The 25583-nt window shown below is 44.0% G+C and overlaps 1 protein-coding gene across 1 annotated transcript in view; it reads right to left on the reverse strand.

Annotated features, from left to right (window-relative positions):
* The window catches only part of IDUA (iduronidase, alpha-L-), a 45064-nt gene extending 40088 nt beyond the window's left edge, over positions 1-4976 (reverse strand). Inside the window, exons 1-2 of the mRNA XM_017822459.1 lie at positions 4791-4976; positions 1504-1644 (exon numbers count right to left, since the gene is read on the reverse strand). Of these exons, the coding sequence (XP_017677948.1) occupies positions 1504-1644; positions 4791-4915 (266 nt within the window). The 5' untranslated portion in view covers positions 4916-4976. The remainder of the gene's footprint in view (positions 1-1503; positions 1645-4790) is intronic.
* Between the last annotated feature and the right edge of the window lie 20607 nt (positions 4977-25583).

The raw sequence follows: 25583 nt of genomic DNA on the forward strand, positions 1-25583 counted from the left end.
CTTCCTGATTGACTGATAAGTTTCCATGCTCCTAGAATTCTAATTGTGTGAAGGATTGTACCCCACTTTGAAAGACTCAGTGCCTCACTTCCCAAAAAGGCTGAGCAGAATCCATGACAGATGCATTCCTTTCCCTCATTTGGAAAGCCCAATTCAACACATGGCACAGCTAAGACAGGCTGCCAGGAGGGATTCTGGGCTCCGACTGTAGATGTGGCTACTTTCTTTTCGAAGGTACTCACAGATTCTTCCTAAGTCAGATGGCTACAGAAACCTGAAAGACCCAAGCCATCTCAGGAGAAACTTCTGAGATCCAAGACAGGGACCTCAGCAATGGTGAGCACTGGTAGTTGCCCTTGCCCCTGGATCACTGCAAGCGTACAAATCCCACAGTCCAGTAAGAGAGGGAGACACAGTAGAGGAAAGGGTGTTCACTGGAAACTTCCACAGGGAAAGATGAGCGCGAGGAGCTCTGTTACCTGCTATACTCACAGATGGACTAACATAGAGGCCACTCTGGGCTACAGATACAACACTTATCTCTGTGCAGGGCTTCTCATCACCTTCCCAAAAAATCTACATACACAAGCACACCCTAATAACAAGGAAGAAAACTTCTGTTCCTAATGCACACTTCGAAACATGCAACTCTTTTGCTCACATCCCTTTTCCACAGTTGCTTCCTCTTGTTTCCTCTCCTTCCCCTTGTTGCTTCTCAAAAATGATAAATTCCCATTGTTCTGCATCGGGATAGCACATGCCACAGTAATGTGGATTGTAAATATGCTCAGCAACAGTCTGAGCCAGGCAAAACTTTAAGAGCTATTACAACTTTTGATGGGGTTTTTACGTTTTGTCTTCCCTCATAGCCCCTGCTCTAGGCATCTGTATTTGGTTATTTCCACTGGGCATATTGGTATGAGTGCATTTAAACTGAGTTAAAATGGGACTTGAAAGGCAACGAATTCCAACGTTGTCCTCTCAAAGTCTGACATGTATTTCCCTAGAACTAGAAATGCTATCTGTATATGAATCCTTCTGGAAGAGGGTATTAACTGGTATTACCCGAATTCACCATTTTAGTTGTCACTACCTGTCAACTGACGCAGTGCACAGGTGGGTTCAGGATGCAAAAAGTAACTTCCAAGTTAGGTAGAAGGAAGATAGAAATAGTAGTAAAATAGTGGCAGTTTTCATTTGGATCTCTCAGTAAATCAGGCTTGTATCAATCTTCGTGGGACTTTTTTTGCTGTATCATGTCTCCTAAATTAAAGGACTAAAAAGTAAGCCATCTTTCTAGTCCCTCAGCTTCTCAACAGAAGCTCCCTCTTTCTCAACCTCATAAAACCTCAAAATAATTCTCATCTGTTGGAACATAACTGACTTCCAAGGAAGCAAAGACATGCCCAGCTTGCAAGTAGACAAAGATAAATATCAAAGTGAGCACCTGTTGGATCTTTTAATTTAAGTTTTCCTAGACTTTGACTTGAGGTGTTTGCTTACCTAAGAGCAACTAATTCCAGTAACCAGTGAATTCGAACCTGTTCAATGCCACCATGTGGAACAGAAGAAACGTAGGCAAGGTTCAGCTCTTGGTCTTTGCTCAGGTCAAACAGGTCAGCACGGCTGTGAGGTAAAGGAGGGCTTCAGGAAAAGAGGGACAGAAAAGAAACAACACATTGCAACATTAAGTAACAGCATCACTGGGTATGCAAAGACGCCTATGCTAAGTCCCCACACCAACTGCAAGATCCCACTCAGCATGAGGAGCACTGTCTGACATGAGGTGAAAGCAAAACGCAGTTGCAGCTTATTTGGGGCTAACTGGCTATACATGGGGTTTGCCAAAGTGGAACATAACTTGGGTGTATCTCATTGGCACGCTCACAGGAAAGCGTTACAGGCAGTCATTACTGCACAGACAGCAATCTCAGGCAGCAGTGGCCCTAGGAAACCATACAGTGGCAGTCAACCTGTTTGAGTACCTAATGATAAGGGAGCTCAGCGTCTCTTAGGCTCTGGAATGGAAGTCAGATTTGCTGACGTCTGTAGTATGGAAAATATGGGCTTGACCTTCATGCAATGACATCAATTCGTGCTCTGCTGTAGAAGCTACACTTGTTAGAAGCAGAATTAGATGCTCAGAGCCTTCATATTCTTCAGCCATGTTCAACTCAGCCCTAAGCATAAGGAAGCACGGTAACATGTGGCTTGAGCTTCCCATGCTTGACGCTGAAAGCAGCTTAACAGGCTCACAGCTACACAGCCACAATCATGCTAACGTGACTCTGCTGTCTGCTTATTCCATTGAAATCAACATTACACTGCAGCAAACTTCTGTTGTCCCTATCTCCACCAATAAATAGCTGCAAGATGGAAGTCAGAAACTTAGAATGCTGCACGGTTCACTAGGTTTGGTCATCCTTGGGGACTTCCACTAAGCCTCTTGGTAATGTGTACATTCTGAATGGTAAAGCATTTGTACTACAGGAAGGATAAAACAGCACTGCCCCTAAGGCTTGGTAAAATACTTCCACATGTTTTCACACTGCAGCAAGAGAGGAGTTGTGCTCTAACGGCACACTGTATATTATCTGTTTAAGTCAAAAACCAATCCAGTTTATGCTTTGTCTGTTGTGTTCTGTCTCCTATGATGTGTGGACTACACTTGTGCTGACTGCAACTGTGTTGGGAAGAGTCATACTGTCATCCTTTCCTCCTCTGTACCCCTCCACTTATTCATCCCACCACCAAGGACTCTGTGGAACGAACCTGCTACTGTATAACCAATCTGTGCACAAAGGGAGAAAAGCCTGACCCCACCTGAACAAGAACCTGACACAACTGAGATACTGCCTATCTACACCTCCTGCATCCTTATCTGAAAGTGTGTCTTGACACACAACACATCCTCTTAATAGGGCTTAACACAATTCAGCCTGTATACGTGAGCCCCCTCTGCAATTTTATCAGCATAAAAGGCACTTAAAAACCATCTCCGTAAGATTGCTTCAAGTCACACAAGGGAGACTGAGAAGTTACTGGCTCTACTCTTACTAAAAATCTATGAGCCATTTGGGTACTTTTAATTGTTCCAGTGGATGACAACAGTGTTAACTACCAGATTATGAAAGAGTGCTCTACTACTACTCTGAAATTCAAACTGGCTTCAGTTCAACAGTGGCAAAGTTGGAAAGTCACAGAGCATTCACATATTTTTGCTTAGTCCGCGCTGAATAAACACTCTGAAACTCAGACTCTGCTAGAGAGAAATCTAGCAGAAACCATGATAAGACACAAAAGAGAGCTGACAGAACAGTGGGTTTCGTTAGTGGTGATATCAGTACGATATCAGTATCTGTCCTTTCCTTTTCTGAGTGCAAAGTGCCCATCCAAGAGAACCTCAAGCCTTGCTCCCAGGCTTTATCAGCTGCTGATCCACAGCTGTGCCCTTGTCCAGCTGTCTGAAACTGTGACACAGAAAAGAAGCTTTAACAGCTGGAACCCAGTTGTGCCACTGTGTGAGCTTTCAAGGGAGCTTGAGAAATACCACTGTTGGCCAAGTGTTATAACTGAATAGCTGCTGACCCATGGAGAGCCTCTGCTGCTGCTCCTCTGCCTTTCCCTCACATGCCTTTCGTGTTTGCAGCTTTCCAAAGGTTTTCACACAACTAAAATCATGGGTGCTGTTTAAATGAGCTACACATACTATTTTTAAGGCAGGTTTTCATTAATGTTTCCTAACATTGCAAGCAAAAATTAAAAGAAAAAAAAATGAAACAAAAAAAGCAAAAAAAAAATCAGGAAAACTCAAACATCTCTCTTAATCAGAATGTATTTTAGGTCCTGTTCTGTTTTCCCAACAACATGGAAAATTAAAAAAAAAAGTTGCAACTTTTGACTTGGGGTACCTTTATGCTTTATACAAAAAGAAAAAGGACACAAATTCCTTTTTTCCAAAGCACATGCTGCTGATTCCATTCCTACTGCAACTCTTTTCCATACATGTGTTATTTAATCCACTGCACGCCTAAACTGAGGAGGTCATAATCCGTTTAGAGTAAGATACAAGCATGGCAGCAGAATGTACCATCTCTTGCTTTCAAGCCTGCTAGAAGCCTACATGTATCCGACAAAACCTGAAGGCTAACCCTAACCCAGTTAGCTCAGCAAGACTGGGCTTTCTCCAAGAATCAAATCACTACCAGGATACAGGGCGGCGGCGATGACATTTTTTTCATGGTCCCAGCCACCCCCCTGACTTAGGGCAACCAGACTCACCAGCCACATCAGGAAGATGGTGCACCTGGAAAGTGTCTGTCAAGAGGAACAAACTCCTAGAAATATCAGTCTTTTGTCTGATAGTCCCAGAACTATCAGAAGCTTTGCCTGGGCCTATTTAGAGGCCGTGGCAATGGAAACACTGAAAAGTAAAGGAAATGAGTTCAGAGTATCAACATATGCGCTCTGCTGGGGGAAGAGGAAGGTCTTCGCGTGTTCGAGGGGGCAATGAAGCAACTCGGCGAGGGAATGTCGCCCGGGCCTATTTTTTTGGCCAGTTCACACTAACTGGCCACATCCCACATTCTGCTCTACACTGGTGGAGCTAGTGCAGCAGAAACTGAGCATCGAGGGGCAGCAAGGCCCCCTGACCCCACGGCAGCAGGCTCGGGAGAGCCTCGGTTCCTCCTGGAAGGCAGAGTCCGCACGCCCCGGGGATCGAGAGGGCGGAAGGCAGCCGAGGCGAGAGCCCCGGCGGAGGGGCCCAGGGCCAGGCCGTGCGCGCTTACCAGAAGCCAGTGCTCCTCCAAAAGTGCTGCAGGGGCCGCTCGGCCCGCCGGGCATCCACGTACACCTCGTACGCCGGGGAGCCCGCGCCCAGCGGCACCAGCAGCAGCCACAGCAGCGGCCCCATGGCGGCGGGACGGCGGCGGGGCCCGCCGAGCGCCACCGGCGCCCGCTGCCGACGTGCCAGGGCACGCCCCGGGGCCGAGCGGCGCCCGCCCCCCGGAGCCCCGCGGCCTCGCTGCCTGCGGCGCTGCTCGCCGCCCCGCACGGCCGCGGCCGCTGTCCCGGCGCCGCCGGCCCACCGGGACGCTCCCGCCCGGAGGATGCCGCGGGGCGGGCGGGCGGCGGCGGCGGCCGCTGCGCTTCCCCCGCGCCCCACGCGAGGGCAGCGCACACCGCCGGCACCGCGCCCGCGGCGAAGGGCGGCGTGGCGGGAGCGGGACGGCCTCCCTTCCCCGGAAGGGCCTGTGGGCGGGATCCAGAGCGTGTCGGCTGCTGGAGGCTGAGCGTGTTTGTTGATCTCAGAACGGCAGGGAGCAGTGTGCGGCCCCAGCCCTGAAAGCCCGGCCGCGTCCTGGGCTGCATCCAAAGCAGCGTGGCCAGCAGGCCGAGGAAAGGGGTTCTGCCCCTCTGCTCTGCTCTGGTGAGACCCCAGCTGGAGCTCTGCATCCAGCTCCGGGGCCCTCAGCCCTCCAGGAAGGACATGGACCTGTTGGAGCCAGTCCAAAGGAGGGCCACGAAGTTGATAAGAGGATTGGAGCATCTCCCCTACAAAGACAGGCTGAGAAAGTTGGGGCTGTTCGGCCTGGAGAAGGGAAGGTTGCGTGGAGACTCATGGCAACCTTCCAGTATCCAAAGGGGCCCCCATCAGGGGGGAAGCCAGAGAGACTCTTCATCAGGAACTGTGTGATAGGACAAGGGGTAAGGGGTACAAACTGAAAGAGGGGAAATTTAGGTTACATATCAGGAAGAAATTCTTTACTGTGAGGGTGGTGAGACACTGGAACAGGTTGCCCATGGAGATTGTGGATGCCCCAACCCTGGGGGTGTTCAAGGCCAGGTTGGATAAGGCCTTGAGCAACCTGGTCTAGTGAGAGGTGTCCCTGCTCATGCCAGGGGGGATTGGGGCTGGGTAATCTTTAAAAGCACCCTTCCTACCCTTAACATTTTATGATTCCATGAAGTGCTTTAAAAGCGCTTAATCGTACACAGTCTCTAGCTTGATTTTCTAAACACTTGTTTGTTACCACTTGTACCTGAGGACTGGGTTTTCTGTGGGAAAACCTCTTCCTTGGGATCCCTCTCTTTTACCTATTGCTGTGCCTTCAGGAATCTCATCAAGCCTTGCCAGCTCAAAGTAAAATGTGGAAGTGAGCCACCCTTCCACATCCACGAATACCACGGCAGCATCTCATTTTGTATTCATTGGTTCTGTTTAATTGGGTGGATGGGGTACTCCAGTCTGATTTCCAGTAGAGGCTTTGGATTTAGCAGGGGAAATTGTGAGCCTCTGGAACAATGCCCACACCAGGGAACCTGCAGAGATTAGCCAGGCAAAGAGCGCACATCAGACCTGAAGTTGGGACATAGAAGATAAGGCAAAACTCCTGCCACAGGAGATACACAAAAGCGTGCAACTCTGCATCACCCCCGAGTTTCTCTTCCATGTCTGATAAAGCATCTAATAAGATATTTCAGGGTACTTCCAAAGAACTGCAATTCCTAGCAGAAAATCTTATTTTGCTCACCACAGCTGCTCTGGTGCCTCCTGCCAGAGAAAGAAAATGCAGCAGAAAGAGTTACCTGCTCCCTGTGAAGGAGCCCCATATGCCTCTGTTCCCAAAACATCTCAGGGCTGCTGTGGGGTGAGCAGCCGGGGCCATAAGACTTGCTTTTTCCCAAGCAAGGTAGTCAAAAGGACCAACATGTTGCTGGCAGCTTTTGCAGGTCAAATGCCAGGCTACACTGGTGAAATCCAGTGGTCTACTCCACAAGTCTCCCAAGCCTCTTCTTCTGGGGGAAGGGCAAATGCCAGGGTTACCACAGATGACCTCCAGCAAACAGTCTGCCAGGTGTAAAAGTTTGATTCAGAGTAGAACACCTATGTCCAGCTTGCTTTGAGCATAGTTTTAGAGATGGTTAAGCAAAGCCATGACAAAGACCCTAGTCAAAGGGAGGTTCCCCTACTGCCTTTGACTTTGTGCTCATCCAAGGGCTGGGAAGTGTCCAGTGGGAGTTTTTCTGTGGAGCATTTTACCAGGGAGATTTCCCATAGCTGACACTCCCACCCAAAGTACACTGGGGATTTTACAGCGGCCTCCTCCTGTCTTCCTGCAAAGACTGAGAGCTCTTCCTGTCCTGAGGCATTTCTGAGAAGGCACAAAGGCACAGGGAATGGAGAGCAGCACTGTGCACTGGCCCTTTCCAGTAAGTTGAGGCTGACCTTCCCAGCTATCTGGCCAGTGTAAAATCCTCCAATGTCTCAAGCTAGGCAGATGAGAGATATAAAATCTGTTACTCCTGAGCTTGAATAATTCCTCTGAGAAAGACTGTGTAAGGCAGTTGGACCCAGCTGCACTCCCTGCAGCATCCCTGCAGATGTTTTGGGAACACAGTCATTCCAGGCTCCTTCAGGAATGTCAGGGAGCAGGTAACTCTTCCTGCTACATTTGTTTCTCTGTCTGGAGGTAACAAGAAATCTGTGTGTGTGTGTGCACATGCTTTTCTGTACAGATGCCTCCATCGCCTTCAGCACTTAATTGAATTACAAACTTGGCTTCAAAGAACATTACTGGAAATGCCAAGATGGCTTTGTCACATAGCCATCTAATCATGCCACATGGCAGGAACAAGAATTTTGCTATAACATATGGAAACTGAAGCCTAGGAAATCATCTAGAGCTATCTGGGTAGTTTTTATAACAGCTAACTATTATTAATGACGAGGCATTCCAGGGCCTAAAAGAATCTTTACTTCTTGGAAAACTCCACATTTCCACATGGTAGCAGCTGGTCTTCGGACTCAGCAGCAGATGGACTCATCTGAATAGTCTCAAGTTTCATGTTACATCTAATCCAGTCTAACCAGGACTTCTGCCGAAAGGACTGGTCCTGCTCTTCTTCCCTGCCACTGCTTGCCTGTTGCTGATGTTTCCCATATGTCAGGTCCAACAGCAAGACAACTGGTGCGAGGATAATTCCTCTGGCTGACTGGATGGGAAGCATCTCCTTTGTGGGTCAGTTTGTTTTGTTGTGGACAGGTAAGCTGCAGAGACATGACACCGTGTGGTTCTAGTTCCTGTTAGTCTGCAACTGAAGAAGCACAGGAACAGAGGTAGGAGAGAATTAGACCAGCCTTGACTCAACTGACTGCTGGTAGGCTGGAGATGGCATACTGTGAAATTGTGCTCTGGCTCGTGTGTCTCCATAGCTTCCATAGCATTGGCAACCTTGTAAAATCTAACTCTGAAATGATCTTGTTCCTTGCAGAAGTCTAGCAGCTCCGTACACCCATCCCCCTAGTTGCTGCTGCTCATAATTTTCTGCAATATACTGAAGGTTTCAGACATACGTATTTCACACCGGGACTCGTGTCAGCAACGCAGCATGGATCTTGGTGCTGCTTTTCGTATGGAGGTCTTGTTTTTAAAGCTCAGCTTATGACAATGTTACAGCTTTTACTTGTGACCTGGTGGGCTTTGTGAGCTCCAGGATTTCCTTCTTCCTCTTCACTAACTCATTTCCACCCTTTGGAATGAGTAGTTGAACTGGATGTGTCCTGCAGCTATTTGTTGCCTTTCCCCTCGATGGGACGGTCTTATGATGGTCTTACGCTGCTTCAAGACCTGCAGTACCTCTAGCACTAGGTTTGTGCCAACAGGCTGTGCAGGTTGCAGACAGACATAATACCTCCTCCCTGGTGGTGATTGCCTGTGCTGGGACTTGCTTTTCGAATACAATAAATTTAACATGGTATTATGTGAATGCTTGAAATTCTAAACATCATCCATGTGCATATCTCTAATATCCCAAAGCCAGGGATATACATTCAAGGCCAGGATTTGACATCTCTGCATTTGTGGTATCTGTCATATTACCCTGGCTTTCACCCAGTCTATAAAGCCTGGGGTTACTTGATAAATGCTTTCTCGTTTTAACAGGAACATGGACCTCATCGCCCCGATGTCACCTCCTAATCCACCTTGATTCAACATGACTCAGGGAGATTGCTTTGCTACAGTAAATAAATCTGAAAGATTTTGCTGCCGGTTGTACAGCTCTGGGTTTACTCCACTGTCCCTGAGCAAAGAGGTACACTGTGTCCAAGTGTCAAAGTTTAGCTGGGAACTAATGAAAGCAAACCAGATTTTTTAAGAAAACATCAAAAAGAGCCCAAAATGGGGCTCAGGCAGCCACCCTACAGTGACCAAGAGCCTGAATTTGATGAAGAAATTGGCATGCCAAGGACTCAGTGTGATGTCCACCTTCTGTTTAGGGAGAACTTATGTCTTCCCTTAGTCTTAGTTCTCAGAAGGACAATGGGGGGCTAAAGTTAAGGACAGAAGAAAGGGATGGATAGTAGGAATTTAGTGTCCCTGGACAGTCTTATTCTTATTTTCAGGATGTTGATTCTACTGTAGCTGAACTAAAGATAGTAATCTCCTGTATTTAGTTGGACTGTAGAGACTTTAATTAGTCTAATGATAAATTATGAGCTCCACATGTAACCTGTATTCCCTTTTGCCCACAGCAAAATTTATTTTATGATGTAGGGAGAGTGTTGCAGAGGTACCAGAAAGACTAGCATTGATGTTAAATGGCAGTCACATCTCTTTTGACTGGGGTCATGTAGAGGAGAGGCAGAACTATATTGCTTAGCTGAGGATGATACACTGCCTCGCATCCTCCTCACAAACCACCTTATTTCCTCAATTTCCTCTTTGGCTGCATCATCTACCCAGGGCAAAAATTACCCTTTACTTGTGTGGCAACCCACATAGTCATTTCTTTTTCAATTCGTTTAGGTCTTTTGGTGGAATGTGGATTTGCATATATTTACCTATGGTCAGAGCACGTTCCACCTCTTGCTTTGAAGGAAGGGAGGCTGAGTGTGGAAGAAAGAACAGATTTAGCCCTCAAACCTTGACAGTCTTTGGTGCTATCTTTGCTCCTAGAACTGGCATCATTACACTGGGTGGACAGGGCATGGGAAGTTGGTTTCCACAGCTTGCTCTGCCAACAGCTTTCAAAAAGAAGTCAAGGTAGACAATATCCATGGCTCTCCCTTCATCCTTCCAGGTGGTTGTTTCATCATAGAAGGCTATCAGGTTGGTCAAGCATGATTTACCTTCAGTGAATCCGTGCTGACTACTCCTGATCACCTTCTTGTCAACCATGTGGATAGAGATGTTCTCCAAAATGGTGTGCTTCATCACCTTTCCAGAGACTGAGGTGAGGCTGACTGGATGGTAGTTCCCCGGGTCCTTCTTCTTGCTCTTCTTGAACACAGGGGTGACATTTGCTTTCTACCAGTCCTCAGTCACACCTCCTGACTACTAAGACCTCTCAAAGATCTAGGGTATAGTTGCAGGAGAAAATCACACTGTCTGCAACTTTCTGATTCCTTATATGCACTGGAGCTGAACAGGAAGGGGAATGAATCTCTCTTATCCTCTATCACCACCTTTCTCCTATGTGAGTGGGAATAACTGAAGACCAGAGGGGAAACTTTCAGGGTCTGTGGTTCAACAGGGATAGTGCTGTGTACTACCATGCAAAAAAACATTAACCAGTGGACATTTTACAGCACTGAATTACACTTCATGTTACTAAACAAGTGGAAGTTGAGATCAGTCACTGGTAACTGGGCAAGAGCAAATTCTTAAACTATAGTTACAGTTTCGAGGTCCTCTTGGATGCTACAAGATTTGTGCCAGCTTTTGGTTTGCAGCTGATCCAGATGGAAATATTTATTATTTATATATCTGTTCTTAATGGATCAGTTAAATTATCCATTATCATAATGTCATAATAAACAGAATCCAAGAGACACTTTTTTTTTTTTTTTTGTGAATTAGAATTAAATTCTCTGTGTCTGGTCTGAAAGCGAGTTTTGGAAATCTGTGATGCTGGTTGTGTTAATATGAAAGATGACTCATGGATGGAAATTGAAATTCAGATTAGATGGCAGTCAACAATTAATAAATACAGGTTTGGAAGCCTGCCCCCAAAACTGAAAGACACAGGATTTATGCATCCACGCTTGTTTGTTCCACAGGACGTGGATTGTAACTGGTGTTTTGTGTTGGCTAAGAGAGGCAGAGGCAAAAATAATAATAAATCAAAGAGTCTTCTAGAAAAATGAGAATGGCTACTCTATGAGTCCTTTGGAAAGCTTACATTGGCTCATTTTGTCTAAACAAGTCAACCCAGCTGTACTCAGTTAAAACTGTTTCTCCCTTACAGAGCTATTTGTCACTTTGACACCAAGTATAACCTTAATTTCCGTATTAGACCTCCTGTGGCTATCACATGAGCTTGTGAGTCATTAGAAACTCTTCCAATTAGGAACCATGTCAGTAACTGACAAGATAAGTACTCTCACAGCACTGTGCTTGTGACGCAAATAAACAAAACTAAGGGCTTTGGGCCACTATCCATTTCAAAACAAGGAATAAAGATGTGTTCCTCTTTCATATGGTCTTCTCAGTCTTATTGCTCATAACCAGTCAAGAAACCAAACTTTAAAAATAACTTCTCTATCTTTCATTCTACCACTGCTACAGCAAACCTGCGGTTTGTCTCTAATGCTTTTTATATCTATCTCATATATGCCCTAATTAATGTTTAATTCCTTACTAAAATCTTCCATTAAGGATTCACTTTATTTCTGGGAGGCACAGGGCCATCACAACTAACATGTATCATTTGTTTGACAGTTTTATGGTTCAGTTGGAACAATTTGCAGAGCTGTCCATCAGTATCTTCCCTGTAGCTTTGTAGCCATTCTATTTTAGTCATGAACTGCAGAAGAGAGCAGAGTAACAGGCCACTAAGTGATACTTAGAAACTGAAGGAATGAAGTTCAGAAGGGCCACTGGAAACGCTTTGCCTAATGATTTATTAAGTTGTTCCACTTGTTTGCAAAGGTTTAATACTAGTGCATTAGAGGAGGAGATCTGCTTCAGAGAGATCTCCTCAGCAGGGCAGAACTTGCAATATTTTTGTTTCATGGGTTTACACAGTTCTTGCCATCAAGAAGTAGCACTGTCACTTCTCTGAAGCTGTGTAAGGGATGACAAACACCTCTGCTGTCTTAGCATGGCCCTGACAGTGCACTGTGGAAGGCTGATAAAAGCCTTTCTGCACTCTTAGTGTTTGGGCATTATCTGGTTAAGGCACCAGCAGGGAGAAAGGAAGAGATGTCAACAACTTCAGCTGTTGGGCAGCTTTGCTGGCACACTGCCTTGCAAGACCAGAACAAGTCTGTGGCCTTGGCCCTCCAGAGTTGGACAGTCTCAAGCTGTCTGCAAAATGGCTATGTGTCTCCTCCCTGCTTCCCCAAGGTCTCTTTGGGTGCTTGCATATCACTCTTTGGCATATACCCTCCCCTGCACCACCTGTCTTAGACTCATAGCAGACCTCGTATCTTGACAGGTTTACCTGCGGTCACAGTTGTACACAAGCCATATATAAATGGTGACAGTTTGTGATAATGTTCACATTTCATTGCCATTCCAAATGATAATGCAGAATATTCATGCCAGCATTTCATACAGCTTCTCCAGGAAGCCCATCCTTCTGCAAGAGCAATGACCAGTCCCAAGGCAACAGCCTCTTGCCAGCTGCTTCACCATTTTATACAGTGCTCTCTAGAGGCTTTTTGTAATGGCAGGAGGAGTCTGCTAAAACACACACGGCATTCCTGTTAAAAGCTTGGGGTTTGCACCCCAGCCTTATAGTCATGCTTAGCCTGATGCAGAATGAGAGAAACAAGTAATCCTGGAAACTGTGCACAGTGGTGCCCAGTATAGAGTGAGGTGGACTTGTTGCATGGCTTGAAAGTTTGTTGCTATGCTTGCCCACAGATTTCCATCTAAGAAGGTGTAGGTTATAATTGTGGGTAGGTAATTCATGGGAAAACTTCTCAGGCAAGGTTTTCTCATTTGCAAGTGGAGAACTGGGTGTGCTTAAGTTAACTGAGTACTCTTTTTCAAGGAACAGAACTCTTAAAATAATGCGTGTAAAAACGGGCAAATTTTGAAGTTCAGACAACATATTAAAACAGAGCACAAGGTCATTCAAGGTTTGCAGCCACTTCCTGCATCGACGATGAAAATTCTTTTGCCCAGTTAGAATTCTCAGTTTTACCTCCTCCTGAAAATGAACTGGTGAACTCATTGAACTGTAGCATAACTACTTTTTTCCAGAGTCCAAAGCAGATTTAGCAGCTCAGCAGATATGAGCGTTGCACAGCCATTTGGGATTTTATGGGTGCATGCTTCTGTACCATGACATGCTGTGATGCACCTAATCTGGACAGGACAGGATCATCAGGGGGTTTAGATTAACACAGTGTGTCAATTTCAAGCATGCTTTGCACTTGCTCTATTAGGGCCTTCCCTACCTAACATGATTAGTAAAAATGTATCTGCATGCACAGACACAAACACACAGATACATATTCCCATTTTCAGGGAAATCAGCTATCAATGTCTTGCCAATCAGCTGTTGCTGTCTGTAAACAGGTCTCCTTAGAGTGACATCGTGTATTATCCTTTTTCTACATGGTACTTGAATTTTTCTTCATGGAGCTTATTCTGCTGCTCCCAGATTTCCATCTTACTTCTTACAGTTTCCCTCTGGCCAAAGGGGTGAGAAAGGATGATTTTCTGGGGGAAAAGGATGTGCAAAGGAACAACACTGAAATCTATGTTTTCCAAACCATATCTTCTTCTTCTTTGGCTTGTATTTTGCCAACTTCAACCATACTGATAAGAATTTCTTCACAGTGGAATTTTTAGGTTGAAGGTGGAAGGATGAAACAAACTATAGAAACAAGAGAAACAAAATAGGACTTGGAAATCTCTTTGCTGGCTTTTTGTGTAAGAAATAACAAAGTATTCAGTGGGTTCAGGTTATCACACCAGTAAAATATAGAGATGTTTATCAGGCTGGCTTTGAATTTTAATGGTTTACCTTCTCAGAATTAAGCATTTTCTGTTTGAGAGATCTAATTTTGAAAAAACACAAGTTAGTAGACTTAAACACAAACTGGTTAACCTGAAAAGTTTCTACTGGCCATAGAGGTGGCTAAGGAAAGTGAGGTGTCTTTGCAAAAAAGGTGTCTCTTTTTTCCTTTTTTACCTTCTTCCAAACTTTGACTATTTCTGAATTGCAAGGCTTCTAGCCATCTCTAAACTCTAAACAGGGAGTCCTTTTTGGCTGAGCCAGCAACACTTTACTTCCAGAAGATGTTAGCTGTCATTGTTGCTTGCTCCCCGTGGGTCTACTCGGGGAATTTCACCCTTTGCTCTTCCTTGTCAAGCTGCATCTCATTGACAGCATAAATATGTCAGACAAGCACTGACATGCCCTTGCCTGTCTTGGTGCTGATGTTTGACATGGCACCAACTTGCTGTGATGCCCGGTTGTCACTTTGTGACAGTTTTTGCTCTTCATTGTGTTTTCCTGAAATGTTTACATTTGTGGCTCTGGAATGTTTTAGCTGAATTGGCACCCTGAAGCCAAGGGGTGTCCTGCCACTTTTGATTCAAAACTGCTGCATCTTTTGTAGTATGAATGAATGAATGACCGTTGAAATTTTCCTGGCCTTTTATGCACATTCCAGCTCAACACATGCTTTGGATTCAATTATATCTCCGTATTTACGTTTCTCCTTAAGCAGGTAATGCAGGATGATTTAAGATGCTCTTAATAATGTGTTACTGGGTGCTCTGACAAAAAGCAAATCACCAGAGTTAGTTACAGCATTCAGCTGCCCAACTGTACTGGTGATTGCTATCATAAGTTTTGCACCAATTTTTGCTTCACTAGATACTCATGTAGATGAGTCATGAACTCAAATACCATAGATATACAATATCATAGTTACAATGCCTTAAGGCATGTGTCACAGAAAGCTAACATGGGACCTGCTGCGTAGCCTCTGGAGGCCTGAAAAGGAATTGTCATTTTTTTCCTCACTTCTGTCACCCAGTTTTCTCCATAAGACAAGCAAATAGTTCTCATTATTCATGTAAATTGGCCCTGGACATCTTCTTTGTTACTGCCTACTTTTCAAATTTTAGAGGGTGTTGGGTGGTATAAACATATAGCAAAGGGAGAGTCTGTGCCAGTCTTGGAGTCTAGAGACACTGCTATCCTGTTATGCCAGATGAAACAAAGGAGGGAAAAAGGATGGGATCTAGCTAGCCTAACCTAAACCACCCAGAATGCAGAGTTAGCTAGTACCTGCAGAACAGGCTGGGATATCTCTGTTTGAAGTCAAGCTCTGCAGCAGCAGATCTTCTTCCAATGATAACAGAGAAAGCCTTGAAATGGACACCTCATTTCTGGATAGCTGGAGTTAGATGGAATTAATCCCCCATTAATCAGATTGTCTGCTTCTGCCTGAAGCAAAGATAGGAATATCTCAGCTCTGCCTAAACCTAAAACCTCATCACAAAGAATGTAGCATTGGCAACAGGTCACCAAACACTCTTGTCTAATCCTATGCCTATGTACAAAACCTGAAGCCTTTCCCTTTCAGATACTGCCTTACTCACAGATAATAGCCACTGGCAACACTTGTGTAACTAAATGTGTTTAATTAATTTTTCCACTTCCTCCCTCTCTCAGTCACAATGCTCATTATGAGGTTGCTGATATTCCTTCCAAAAGCTTTTTCGGACAGAGCACAAAAGAAAAGATGATTTCTGACCATAATGACATCAGACTTTCTCCTTACACTTTTTGGCCGGAGGCACAAGAGGTATTGATGGCTCAGCCTGTCCTAGAAATGTCAGAACTCGTGAGGTTCACAAAGCCACATGTTAAATGAAGTGTACAGAACTCTGTAGCTGTCAGACTGTAATTTAACAAAAATAAAGCTTTGCTATATAAAGAAGAGTCAGTCAACTTTGCAGATGGCCTCCATGGCTCCCTCACTAATACGAAGGTATCCACAGGAGAGATGGACAAGTCCACCAACCTACCAAAAGGAAGATCTTGCCACTTAGCTCTTGTTAATCTGAATGTTCCCAGTTGTGTGTTCAGTTACAGAGTTACTGTTTTCTTAGCAGGGTTGCTCTTCACATAGCAGAGGATAAGGTGATGTTTGTTTTGTTCTTTTCTGAATTACTGGAAGATTTGGATCTTAATTTATTACCCATTGAAATGGGAATGGGCAGCTAGTCCCCTTTGGCAGCCTTCAGGTGCTCTCCTTCCAGATGCAAACTTAGGCCAGCCTTATAAGGTTAAAAAATTATGTTTCGGGACCTCTGGAGCTTTGGCCACTCATGCTGCAGTGTCTTTGTTCTTTTATGCTGTGCAGATGGTGATAGATTTAAATTGTGTCAGTCCCAGAGCTGTCTTTCTCAACATACTTCGTTCAAGAGCCAGCAATAAAGTGATGAATAAAATGGACTAAAAATATTTTCAGCTGAAGTCTGGATTTTTGTCTGAGTGGTTCTGTTTGTAGAAGGATGGCACCATTTTCTAGGGGTAAAAGAGTCCTCTCCCTGTCCTTCATATAAATCAGCTGTCCATTGGAATGTTTCACACAGGAGGTGTGTCATGATGAGATTTCGGGGGAGATGTCACTTGGCTGCTTGCTCTTTGTAGGCTGCCGTACATCACTGCAGTCATGGCATGCTTCCCCTCACCAGGAGCTCTGTCAGGGAGTTTAGGTTTGGGCAAATACTCCTTTTGTTAATTTTCATTGTTTACCTAAAGGGAAATTAAAATTTCATGTGAAAATCTGCATGATTTTCTGAAAAACTGAGGAAATGGCTGAGGTAAATAGCTCTGGGCTATGAAAAACAGCACTGCTAAGACACCTTGGCACAATATGAGTACGAGTTCTGTGGCACAGTGCAGACTCATTTTTTAGCACTGAGATAATGATTTTCTCTTTCAAAGAGGACAAAAATCTCCAGAGACTTGCAACAGTTCCTTCTAGAGAAGAAAATTGTCCCCTGAGGACAATTCTGACAAAGGTCTCAGCTGATGGGAAATCCAAGCACACTTACTGTGCTTTATTGCATGTCAAGGATCTGACATCAGTGCTGCTCTAAATCTGCATCCTTTGATCAGTTTTCATGGAATCTAAAGAAAACCATTTACACAATTTCTCAGTTCTATGTGGAATCTTAAGAGGACTATTGAGGTCCGCCTGACTAAATTCCTGCCTGTTTCTGTTACTGATTTTGCTCTAATATTTCTCAATATTTTGTGTCTTTAGTTTGTGCCAGAAGTGCTCCTGCTGACCAAATTCCAGTGAAATCTGATGAAAAACAGAAATAGAGGCTTAGTTTCAGATGAAATTGTAATTGTGAATATGCCTGATTGTCCAGGAAGTATCTCTTAGTGGTTAATGCACTGAAGCCCACATCTTCGTGTTCAATTTTTGTTGGCTCGCATGATTGCTCAGTGCTTTGGCTGTTCCATATATTCATGTGACCACTGAGGTTTTTTTCCCTCATGCCCTGGCTCTTGTGCCAGTTTAGATATTGACTTCTTGGAAGATTGGCCCTGTGTCAATGTGTTTGTGCAGAGCTCTTGCGCAGTAGATCTTTTTGACACTGAATTTTTCTGACGCTGAATTTTGGCTGCCTGTGTATTACAGGACTGCATCTTCACTGCCCACTGGCTTTAAGGAAGTCCAGAAACCTTTTGTGATGGGTGGAGAGGGAAATATTAGATTCTCTGAGACAGAAACACTTTTATTACTACTTCTTGTTTGTTTGTTCCAGAGTGATGATATGGTCTTTGGGAGGAAAAAGGGAGTAAACGAAGTTAAAAAAAATTTGCATTCTCACTAATCACAGGGAATCAAAACTGCTCACAAAACTAAGCACAGATAATCACACACAAAACAGTTTCTTCAAAAGCCACAGGACACTAAAGGTAAGAGCACCTCGCAGACTCTGAAATGAACAGGATTACTTAGCCTTCCAGCTCTCTGTTCTAGGATTTTCCATTCCCACATGAAGTTTTTGAGTATGTCTTAAACATATTGAGCCCTTTTACCATGTGCAAACCTTCTTGTAGAGTCAGTAAAATGTTGTAATGCCCTGGGAAACGTTGGGGAGTTGGACATGAGTAATTTTTAAGAGAAACATTTGTAGATCATTCCAGTGTTCCAGAATAAGGAGTAAGGACTAAACTCATAACAACTTTCAAACAAAACCTTATGACTTCTTTATGTTATGTGGACAAGCTGTGTCCTTCAGCTTCTTCATCACCTGGGAAAGTGATGAAGGGCATTGATTAGATTTATTACAGGAGAAAGCTGAGAAGTAAATCACAAGTTCTCTCAAATGGCACATTTTTTGGTATTGTCTGGGGTGGCGGCTGGGAGCTAGACTTTCAGAGTACCCAGCATCAGCAAGGCATCAACCTGACGAAAGCTTTCACCACGCTCAGCTTCTCTTCAGCTTCTGTCCACTGATGCAGCATTAGTGACAGAAGGAATGTCAAGCTGCCTGGTCTAGATCTCTCTGGTGTATTTCTGAGGTTTCTATCCCAGGTAGAATCTGACATTTAGCACATAAATGGATACAGTGTTTATCACTATGTAGGCAGGCATCTGTTATTTCTGCTGTACTTGGGCATGATGAGGGCCCAGAGCTTCCAGGAAATAGACCTATATTAAGAAGATTTGTCCTCCATCTTCAATCTAGTGTTCTTCCTCCTCCAGAATCTGGGATAAAAATTAGTAAGAGGTACTGTATATATACTATATACTGTATATCTCTTGCTAATGGTTAAAGCAAGAGTAGGAAAACTATTTTTTATTTCAGCCCTGCTTCCTGTTCAAGCAACATTTTTACCGTCACATGTTTTACTGTCCACTCACTGACCCTTCTAAAGGTCAATTGGAAATGAATTTTAAAGATATTGAGTTTTCTGTAAATTTGTTGTGAATCAAAAACTGCATAAAGGGAACAATCCAAATGAGATTACCACTTTGCCCCATCTGAAGGAAAAATAGACAGACTATGTGTCTCATTTGGAAGTAACCACATGGTCAGTCAGCACATATATGTTAGTTCACTTATCACCATACATACACGTAGCTCCTGCCTAACTTCTGCCCATGCTGTTTTGTACCCTTAGAGATCTAAAAGGGAGCAAGAAGAATGGTTACAGCTGTTGAGGTAATGGAAGTTTTCAGGTAAAAGATGCATGCACAAAAAATAAGTCCTCCAGCTCACTGACCAGCCCTCTTCCTCTTGACAGCTATGATCATTTTTTCCCCCCCAGTTATTAAGGATTTTTTCCCACAGTAATTAGTTTAAGGACTTCTTTTTTTCCCCCCAACTAGAAAGTTCTCCATGGATTATATTATTTCTTTGGAACACACTCATGAATTTGTTAAAATATAATAATAATAATAATAATGGCCAGTCTTCGCGAGCGAAGATTTGGGAAGGGTCATTAACCCTTCGAGCCTGCGCAGTGGATTTTTTAAGTGAGACCCAGCTTGCGCTGAACTGAGCCCACCCTTTAATCCTGAGGTTCATCTGCCTGTTAAAATATAGTTAAGGTTGAAATCTCAGTCCACTAGAATACAGCCTCAGAGAAGTTATTCAACCAGTGCATGAGTGTCATTTTGAATTGTTGTATCAACAAGAGCACTGTTTGTTGTGCATTTTCTGTGTGGCTCTGTTTGCATGACGCTTGAGTTACTTCCTCCTTCCAGTGTTCTACAATTTAATGAACATTTCAGGGCTAAAACTGGGCATTTTCATCTTCATTCCTTCATCCCTTTTAGGCTAGACAAATCCAGACCTTCAGTCTGCAACTCTTTGCTGCAGTCATATCCCATCACTCTCTTGTTCATTCTGGCCCTGTACCTTCTGTTCAAACACCTCTCCCCTTTCTACTCATCACACTCAGAACTATTGTATATTCCTTAACAATATTGCTACTATAACCGTTATTATCACTACAGGAAGAGGGCATTAGGAGACCCCCCTACGGTCACTGAGTCCAATGTTTTCAGGATATTATGTCATAGCATCCCTTTAAGCGTTCCCATTTACACTTCTGCTTGATTAGGTTTTTTTCCCTATTTATGAAATGCTAAATTTCTTAGAAATAAGATGTTGTCTATACTAGCATCCCTGGAGGCACTGCAGTTGTCAGGATAGAAGTAGGTGGCTTCCAAGATCCTACTCTAGCTTGTGTGGTCTTTATGTTATTTATGTTATCACAACTATGTGCATAAAGAAAGAGATTTATGCTTGTCTATCTCCATTTATATCTCTTCAGAGTTGTTTCAAAATATATTGTGATTTTTCAGTTTAGGATTGAGGAGAAATGGCATCTGTGGCAAAGAGGTCAAAAGAGGGTACAGAAATAGCCAATGCACCCTCTCTACAAGGTCAAAATATGTTTGCAGCAAAGAAAGGTATCTACACCAGGGAAGTGTGGAAACATGTTTTACATGTTGAAAACCTACTCCTAGGACTTGTTCCTTTAGTAAGGGTTCTAAAAAAGCTGAACAGAGGTGATTGTTTCGGAGTTTAGTTCCTTGAAACAGATCAGGTTTTATCAGCCTGTATAATCTCCACCCTCCAGTCCAAACTGGAGGTCACTGAAGCAGAAAATGTTCAACCCCATATGTATAATGGAAGGTGCTTTGGACATGTTGCCATCAGTGATGCTTTAACTTATAGAAGATGGATTTCTGTGTTGTACTCCGGTTATTGCAGCTGCTTAGCAGGCAGGATCATGAGAATAGGCATCTCTATTAACACTTGGCTGCTTCTTTTTATTTTATTTTCTTTTTTTTATTTATTGAGTACCTACTTCACGGCTGGGGCAGCAGAGGCAAGACTACAGTGGTACTGTGGTTCAATCTCTTTAAAATGAAAGAGAAAAGAAGAAAGGACTTCATGACAGAGCAAGCTACTGAACCGAAGAAATGCTATGCTCAGTTTGTGGAAGTGCCCTAATCAATACAAGTTTCAAGACCTCTTTCCACCCATCATTTAAAATGTGACCAACAAAAAAAAAAAAAAAGTTGTAATAGAAAAGATCCTGAAACATGAGCACATTACTGTGCACACAGCAGCCATTGAAGTTCCATCCTCACTCATGCTTCATATCTCCTGCACACTAGAAGCCACTGGTCAGTGCCTAGTGGAGCTCTAGGCACTAGGTGTTTGCCTAGAGAGCAAACACCTTTGCACATGAGGTCCCAGAGCAGGAGAGAGGCCAAAGACCAGGGCTTACGTATGGGTGAGAGCCAGGCTTTGCTGCAGGGAGTGTGAATGTACTGCTCAGGGTGTGACACTTAGCAAGCTAGACTGTACTAACACTTCAGCAACAGGTAGTGACCTAAAAGTGCTTCTGAGACAGCTGTATGACTTCCAACGAGGCTGTGAAAGCTGGATTCCTAATAGTATTCTGATAAATGCCTTATTAGCCTGGTTTGTTGTAATGATATCGAGGAATCAAACAAAACATGGGATCCCAACAGCACTCAGGGCTAACACAGATTAATAGCAACCTCCTACCCTGATGAGACTGTAATTGTCACAGATGAGGCAGGTACAGCACTAAAACGTCAGAGGAAACAATGATACAATACTTTGTTTTTCAATGCCCTGGCAGGAGGTGTGCCTGTTCACTTCCTTATGGCACTCAATCCACAGAAGAAGAATAAAAAAAGGGATGGAGAGGTCCTGCTGTCAGTATTGCTTCTATGCAGCTGTAGGAAATTACACTGGGTAGGGAAAGTGAGATGTGGACACAAAGCTAGAGCTTATCAGACAAGCATTTGCCTACTGAACTGGGGGAGGGGGAAGGGGCTGGGCAAATGCAGTTCAGAAACAGAGCAGGAGCAACCAAGAAAAGAAGCTGAGAAAGCGTCTGGATGATGTCAGAGGGGAGAACGTAGGAAGAAATTGTTTGTTCTGCCTTAGTAATATGTGAACATTTGTTAGTGAAGAATAACTCTAACAACACAATTAATAGATTTTGGGGTTGCCTCTGGGAGGTATAAATCTTTGTGAGCATTTTGCCCGAACTACTTGTGTGAAAAATGTCTCTTGGTGGTTCCTCCTTTGATCCCAGTGCTCGCTGAGATAGAACACTTCCCCCAGAGAGTTGTCACAGGGGCAGCCTCTGCCTCCCTGCCTGATGTCTCCAAAACCTTGAATGGTTGACAGACTTGCTTTATTTCTACAGTCAGCCTTCTTGAAAGACCTGGAACATGACAGTGTTCAAATGGCACGAATCAGAACATATGTAAGATATTAAGATATTGAGATATTAAGATATTTAAGGTAAAATATTAGTGTTCACAAGCTGATGAATTGTCCATGCAGCACAGGTGCAGAAAAAGCACTATTCAAAACAAACTTTGCAAGCTAAATTATTCCTTCATCACTCAGAACCTGCAAAGCAGCTTCATGTCCCAGCCTTTAGAGTTTGTCCTTTAATTCCCTGATCAATTAAAGCATCTCCCATTCTCAGAAGTCTTCCCTCTGTGAGCTTTACCGATTCCTTACCTTAACTTGGCTAATGCACAAGCTATCCAAGCTTGACTACAGAACTGTCAGTAAGGTGGTGGGATTTGAGCTTTCATGATTCCATTACAGTGGATTTCCTTCCACTGGCATAATGTTTATTAGCGTTGGGTGTCCCATACCCGTGGAAGCACTTTGTGAATACACAGATAGTAGCAAGCTCTAGCAGAGCTGGTTGCTTCCCTAATAACTGTCTGCTTGGAAAAGCAATAAGTAGCAGAGTAGACATAAAATTCAGTGCTGCTGAGGCCCCAGCCAACTGTTTCAGGGCAGGCACAATGAAGAAACATATGGGTAGCCCTGAAACTGTGTCTCATTCCCCTACAGTGCTTTCAGACCAGCAATGGAAAGGGTAACTGGTACCTCTAAGTGCAAACTCACTTGCCTAGTGGTAGTTAGCAAAGAGTTGGCAGGCTGTGAACTCCTACACTGCAGGCAGGGACTTCTCAGCAAATGGTTGTGAGTATCTCACAATGGGAAAGGTGTTTGTCACAGTCCCACTGCAGGTGAACACCTTGCATTGTCAAAGCCCACAAACAATTCAGATATGTCTCTCAGCAGTGAAATCCGTAGCTCTGTAAGGGAAAATCAGCCATTCAGACCTCGGCCTGACTCCAAAAGTTAGGATCCATCATTAGGCTTGCAAATAGCGCTGGGACAGATGCCTCCAGCCAGAATTGTAGGACTCACAGGCAACCCTCCAAATGGGTCCAGATGTTGTAGGTTTTTTACAGCCATTACCACCACCATGCAGCTTTTACCACCTCCAGCGGTGAGGTGCATCTGTGTGCTAGAAACGTTCATAGTGGGCAGATTTTGTGCATCCCTGCAAGCTGCTTGCCCTCTTTTTCCTCACATGAAGAGAAGAGACCAGATATTTATTTTTTTTTTCTGAGTCTGTGTGTTCTCGGAGAGCAAAAGCACATGTAAAGGGACTAAATCAGCCTCTTCTTCCACACTTGGAGGTCAAGGGAAGAGTGAAAGCCTGTCAGTATGTACCGTATATTTGAGACTGCCATTTTGACACCTCTTTTGGCCAGTTCATGTTAGATTAAATTAAGTACCTCCTGAAGCAGCAAAGATTCACAAACTTTTTGCTCCGCTCCCAGCTGGTATCCTTGTGCTGAGGCAGTACTTCTGCTGGTCTCTCTGTATTCTCAATCTGGATGCCTCATCAGCCACTTGCCATGCCTCAGTCTGAACTTTGCCTTTCTCTTCAGCCTTTCCCAAAGGCAGCACCTACTCCAGCAGGATCCTACCAGCGCAGTCCCTCCTGCCCTGTGCTTACTGAAGAATTGGTGTTGCCTCTTGATTGAGCCTGCTTCCCTTGGTCCCTTCCCCCCCATAACAAAACAGCTCTTCACCTTGAGTGTGAGAGTAAGGATCATCTTACAATGCAAAATATTTTTTTTTTGTGGTTTTAACTTTTTTTTTCCCACCTTGGAAAATAATGGCAAAATGGAAATTTGCAAGAAAAATCACTATGCTGAAACCCACATTTTCATCTAAAAATCATTTGTGAGGAGAATTTATGTCTAACTTTAGCTTAAAGATGCCTCACAGACATGCCTTATGGTCTCTACTTACAACTAGAATTTGCTTCTGCTTTTGAGGGCAAAATGACTGCCAGCCTCCCAAACACTCATGTGGTTCAATTCTTTTGTTTTCTCATCTCTCTGCTCAAGGCTCCCTGACTACAGTGAGCTCTGGAATAAGGCTTCTGCTGGAAATCCTTAAAAATTTTCTTTTCATCCCTCCAAACTTGCCATGGGCAACTTTGTCTACTTCAGGTATCTTTTCTACGCAGTCAACTCATTCTTAAGTCTCTTTCTTCCAGACAGGCCTCTTCCCTTCTGCCCATATTTTAACAATTTGTATAAATGATAAATTACTTTCTTCTTCTGAGCTGCAGCATTGCCTCTCCGTTATACAGTGTGAAGGGCATCTTTTTTCCCCACTTTTTAGCTTTTTTTCCTTCTCTCTATGCTTACACAACAATGTAACTGCTGGAAGATCAGCAGCATTTCTGTTTTGATCAAATCATTCATCCAGTCACTCAGACTTGTTCATGCTGGATTGAACACACATAAAGGAGATTCCCTGTCCGAGCTGCTCTCTGGGAGGCTGGATGTCACTAAATAACCTGTGGTGCCTTCCACCCCACTGCAGTTAAACAGGACCCTCAGTTTCTCAGACCCTTTGCTTACAGATTCTTTTCAGGCATTCCTGTTGCAAGGACACGTGTACTGAACACCTGAGGGGTGAACATGCCTTAACCTCTATAGTTTGTTTTTAAATTTTGTGATTTAGAGTAACACTGTTGCAGAGAAGTTGGCCTATAACAGCACCTAAGTTGGCCTGTAACAGCATCTGATGGTGAGGGTTTTTTTATTTTACTTCTCCACCAGGATACTGGCACAGGAATGACTGCACACACAAACACAAAAAAGGTAGAAAAATTGATTTTGTGAGCTGACTTATCTGTCAGGATAGAACTTAGCATGCTCAGTTGTTCCTGTCAGACAGCAATAATGAATCTACTTGCCTTAGATTTGTTCACTCCAAATACTGTCAAGCAATTCTATCACTTGATGCTGTGTTTATTTCAATGTTCAGATGTATGTTAAAACCATACAGAATCCATTTCCATTGTCTGCAGAATTAGTCCTCAGCAAAGAAACTGAAGTTGTTTCACTTCTGCAGACTCTGACAGACTCACTCAGGTGAGCACCAGGCAATAGTTAAAGCAGTTGCTTTAGCACTATGAGAGTTCTTAACGAGTAGGTGAAGGGCTGAGTTAATTGCTTCCCCTGCTCCACAACGGCGGTCCTGTGTCTTTACCTTCCCTCTCTCTTCTGCACTCTTATACATTCCCCCAGAGGCACGGGTGCGGGTGACTGAAAATGTGAAGTCACCTGACAGGACGCTGCCCGACTCCCTTCGCTCTGCACAGCACAGGCTCTCCTTGCCGAGTGGTAGTGAAAGCAACTCTGCAGGGCTTTGCTCTGCTCAGCAGGCTGCAAAACTGAAATC

Source organism: Lepidothrix coronata, unplaced genomic scaffold, assembly GCF_001604755.1.
Source record: "Lepidothrix coronata isolate B3197 unplaced genomic scaffold, Lepidothrix_coronata-1.0 Scaffold98, whole genome shotgun sequence".
Taxonomy (NCBI): domain Eukaryota; kingdom Metazoa; phylum Chordata; class Aves; order Passeriformes; family Pipridae; genus Lepidothrix; species Lepidothrix coronata.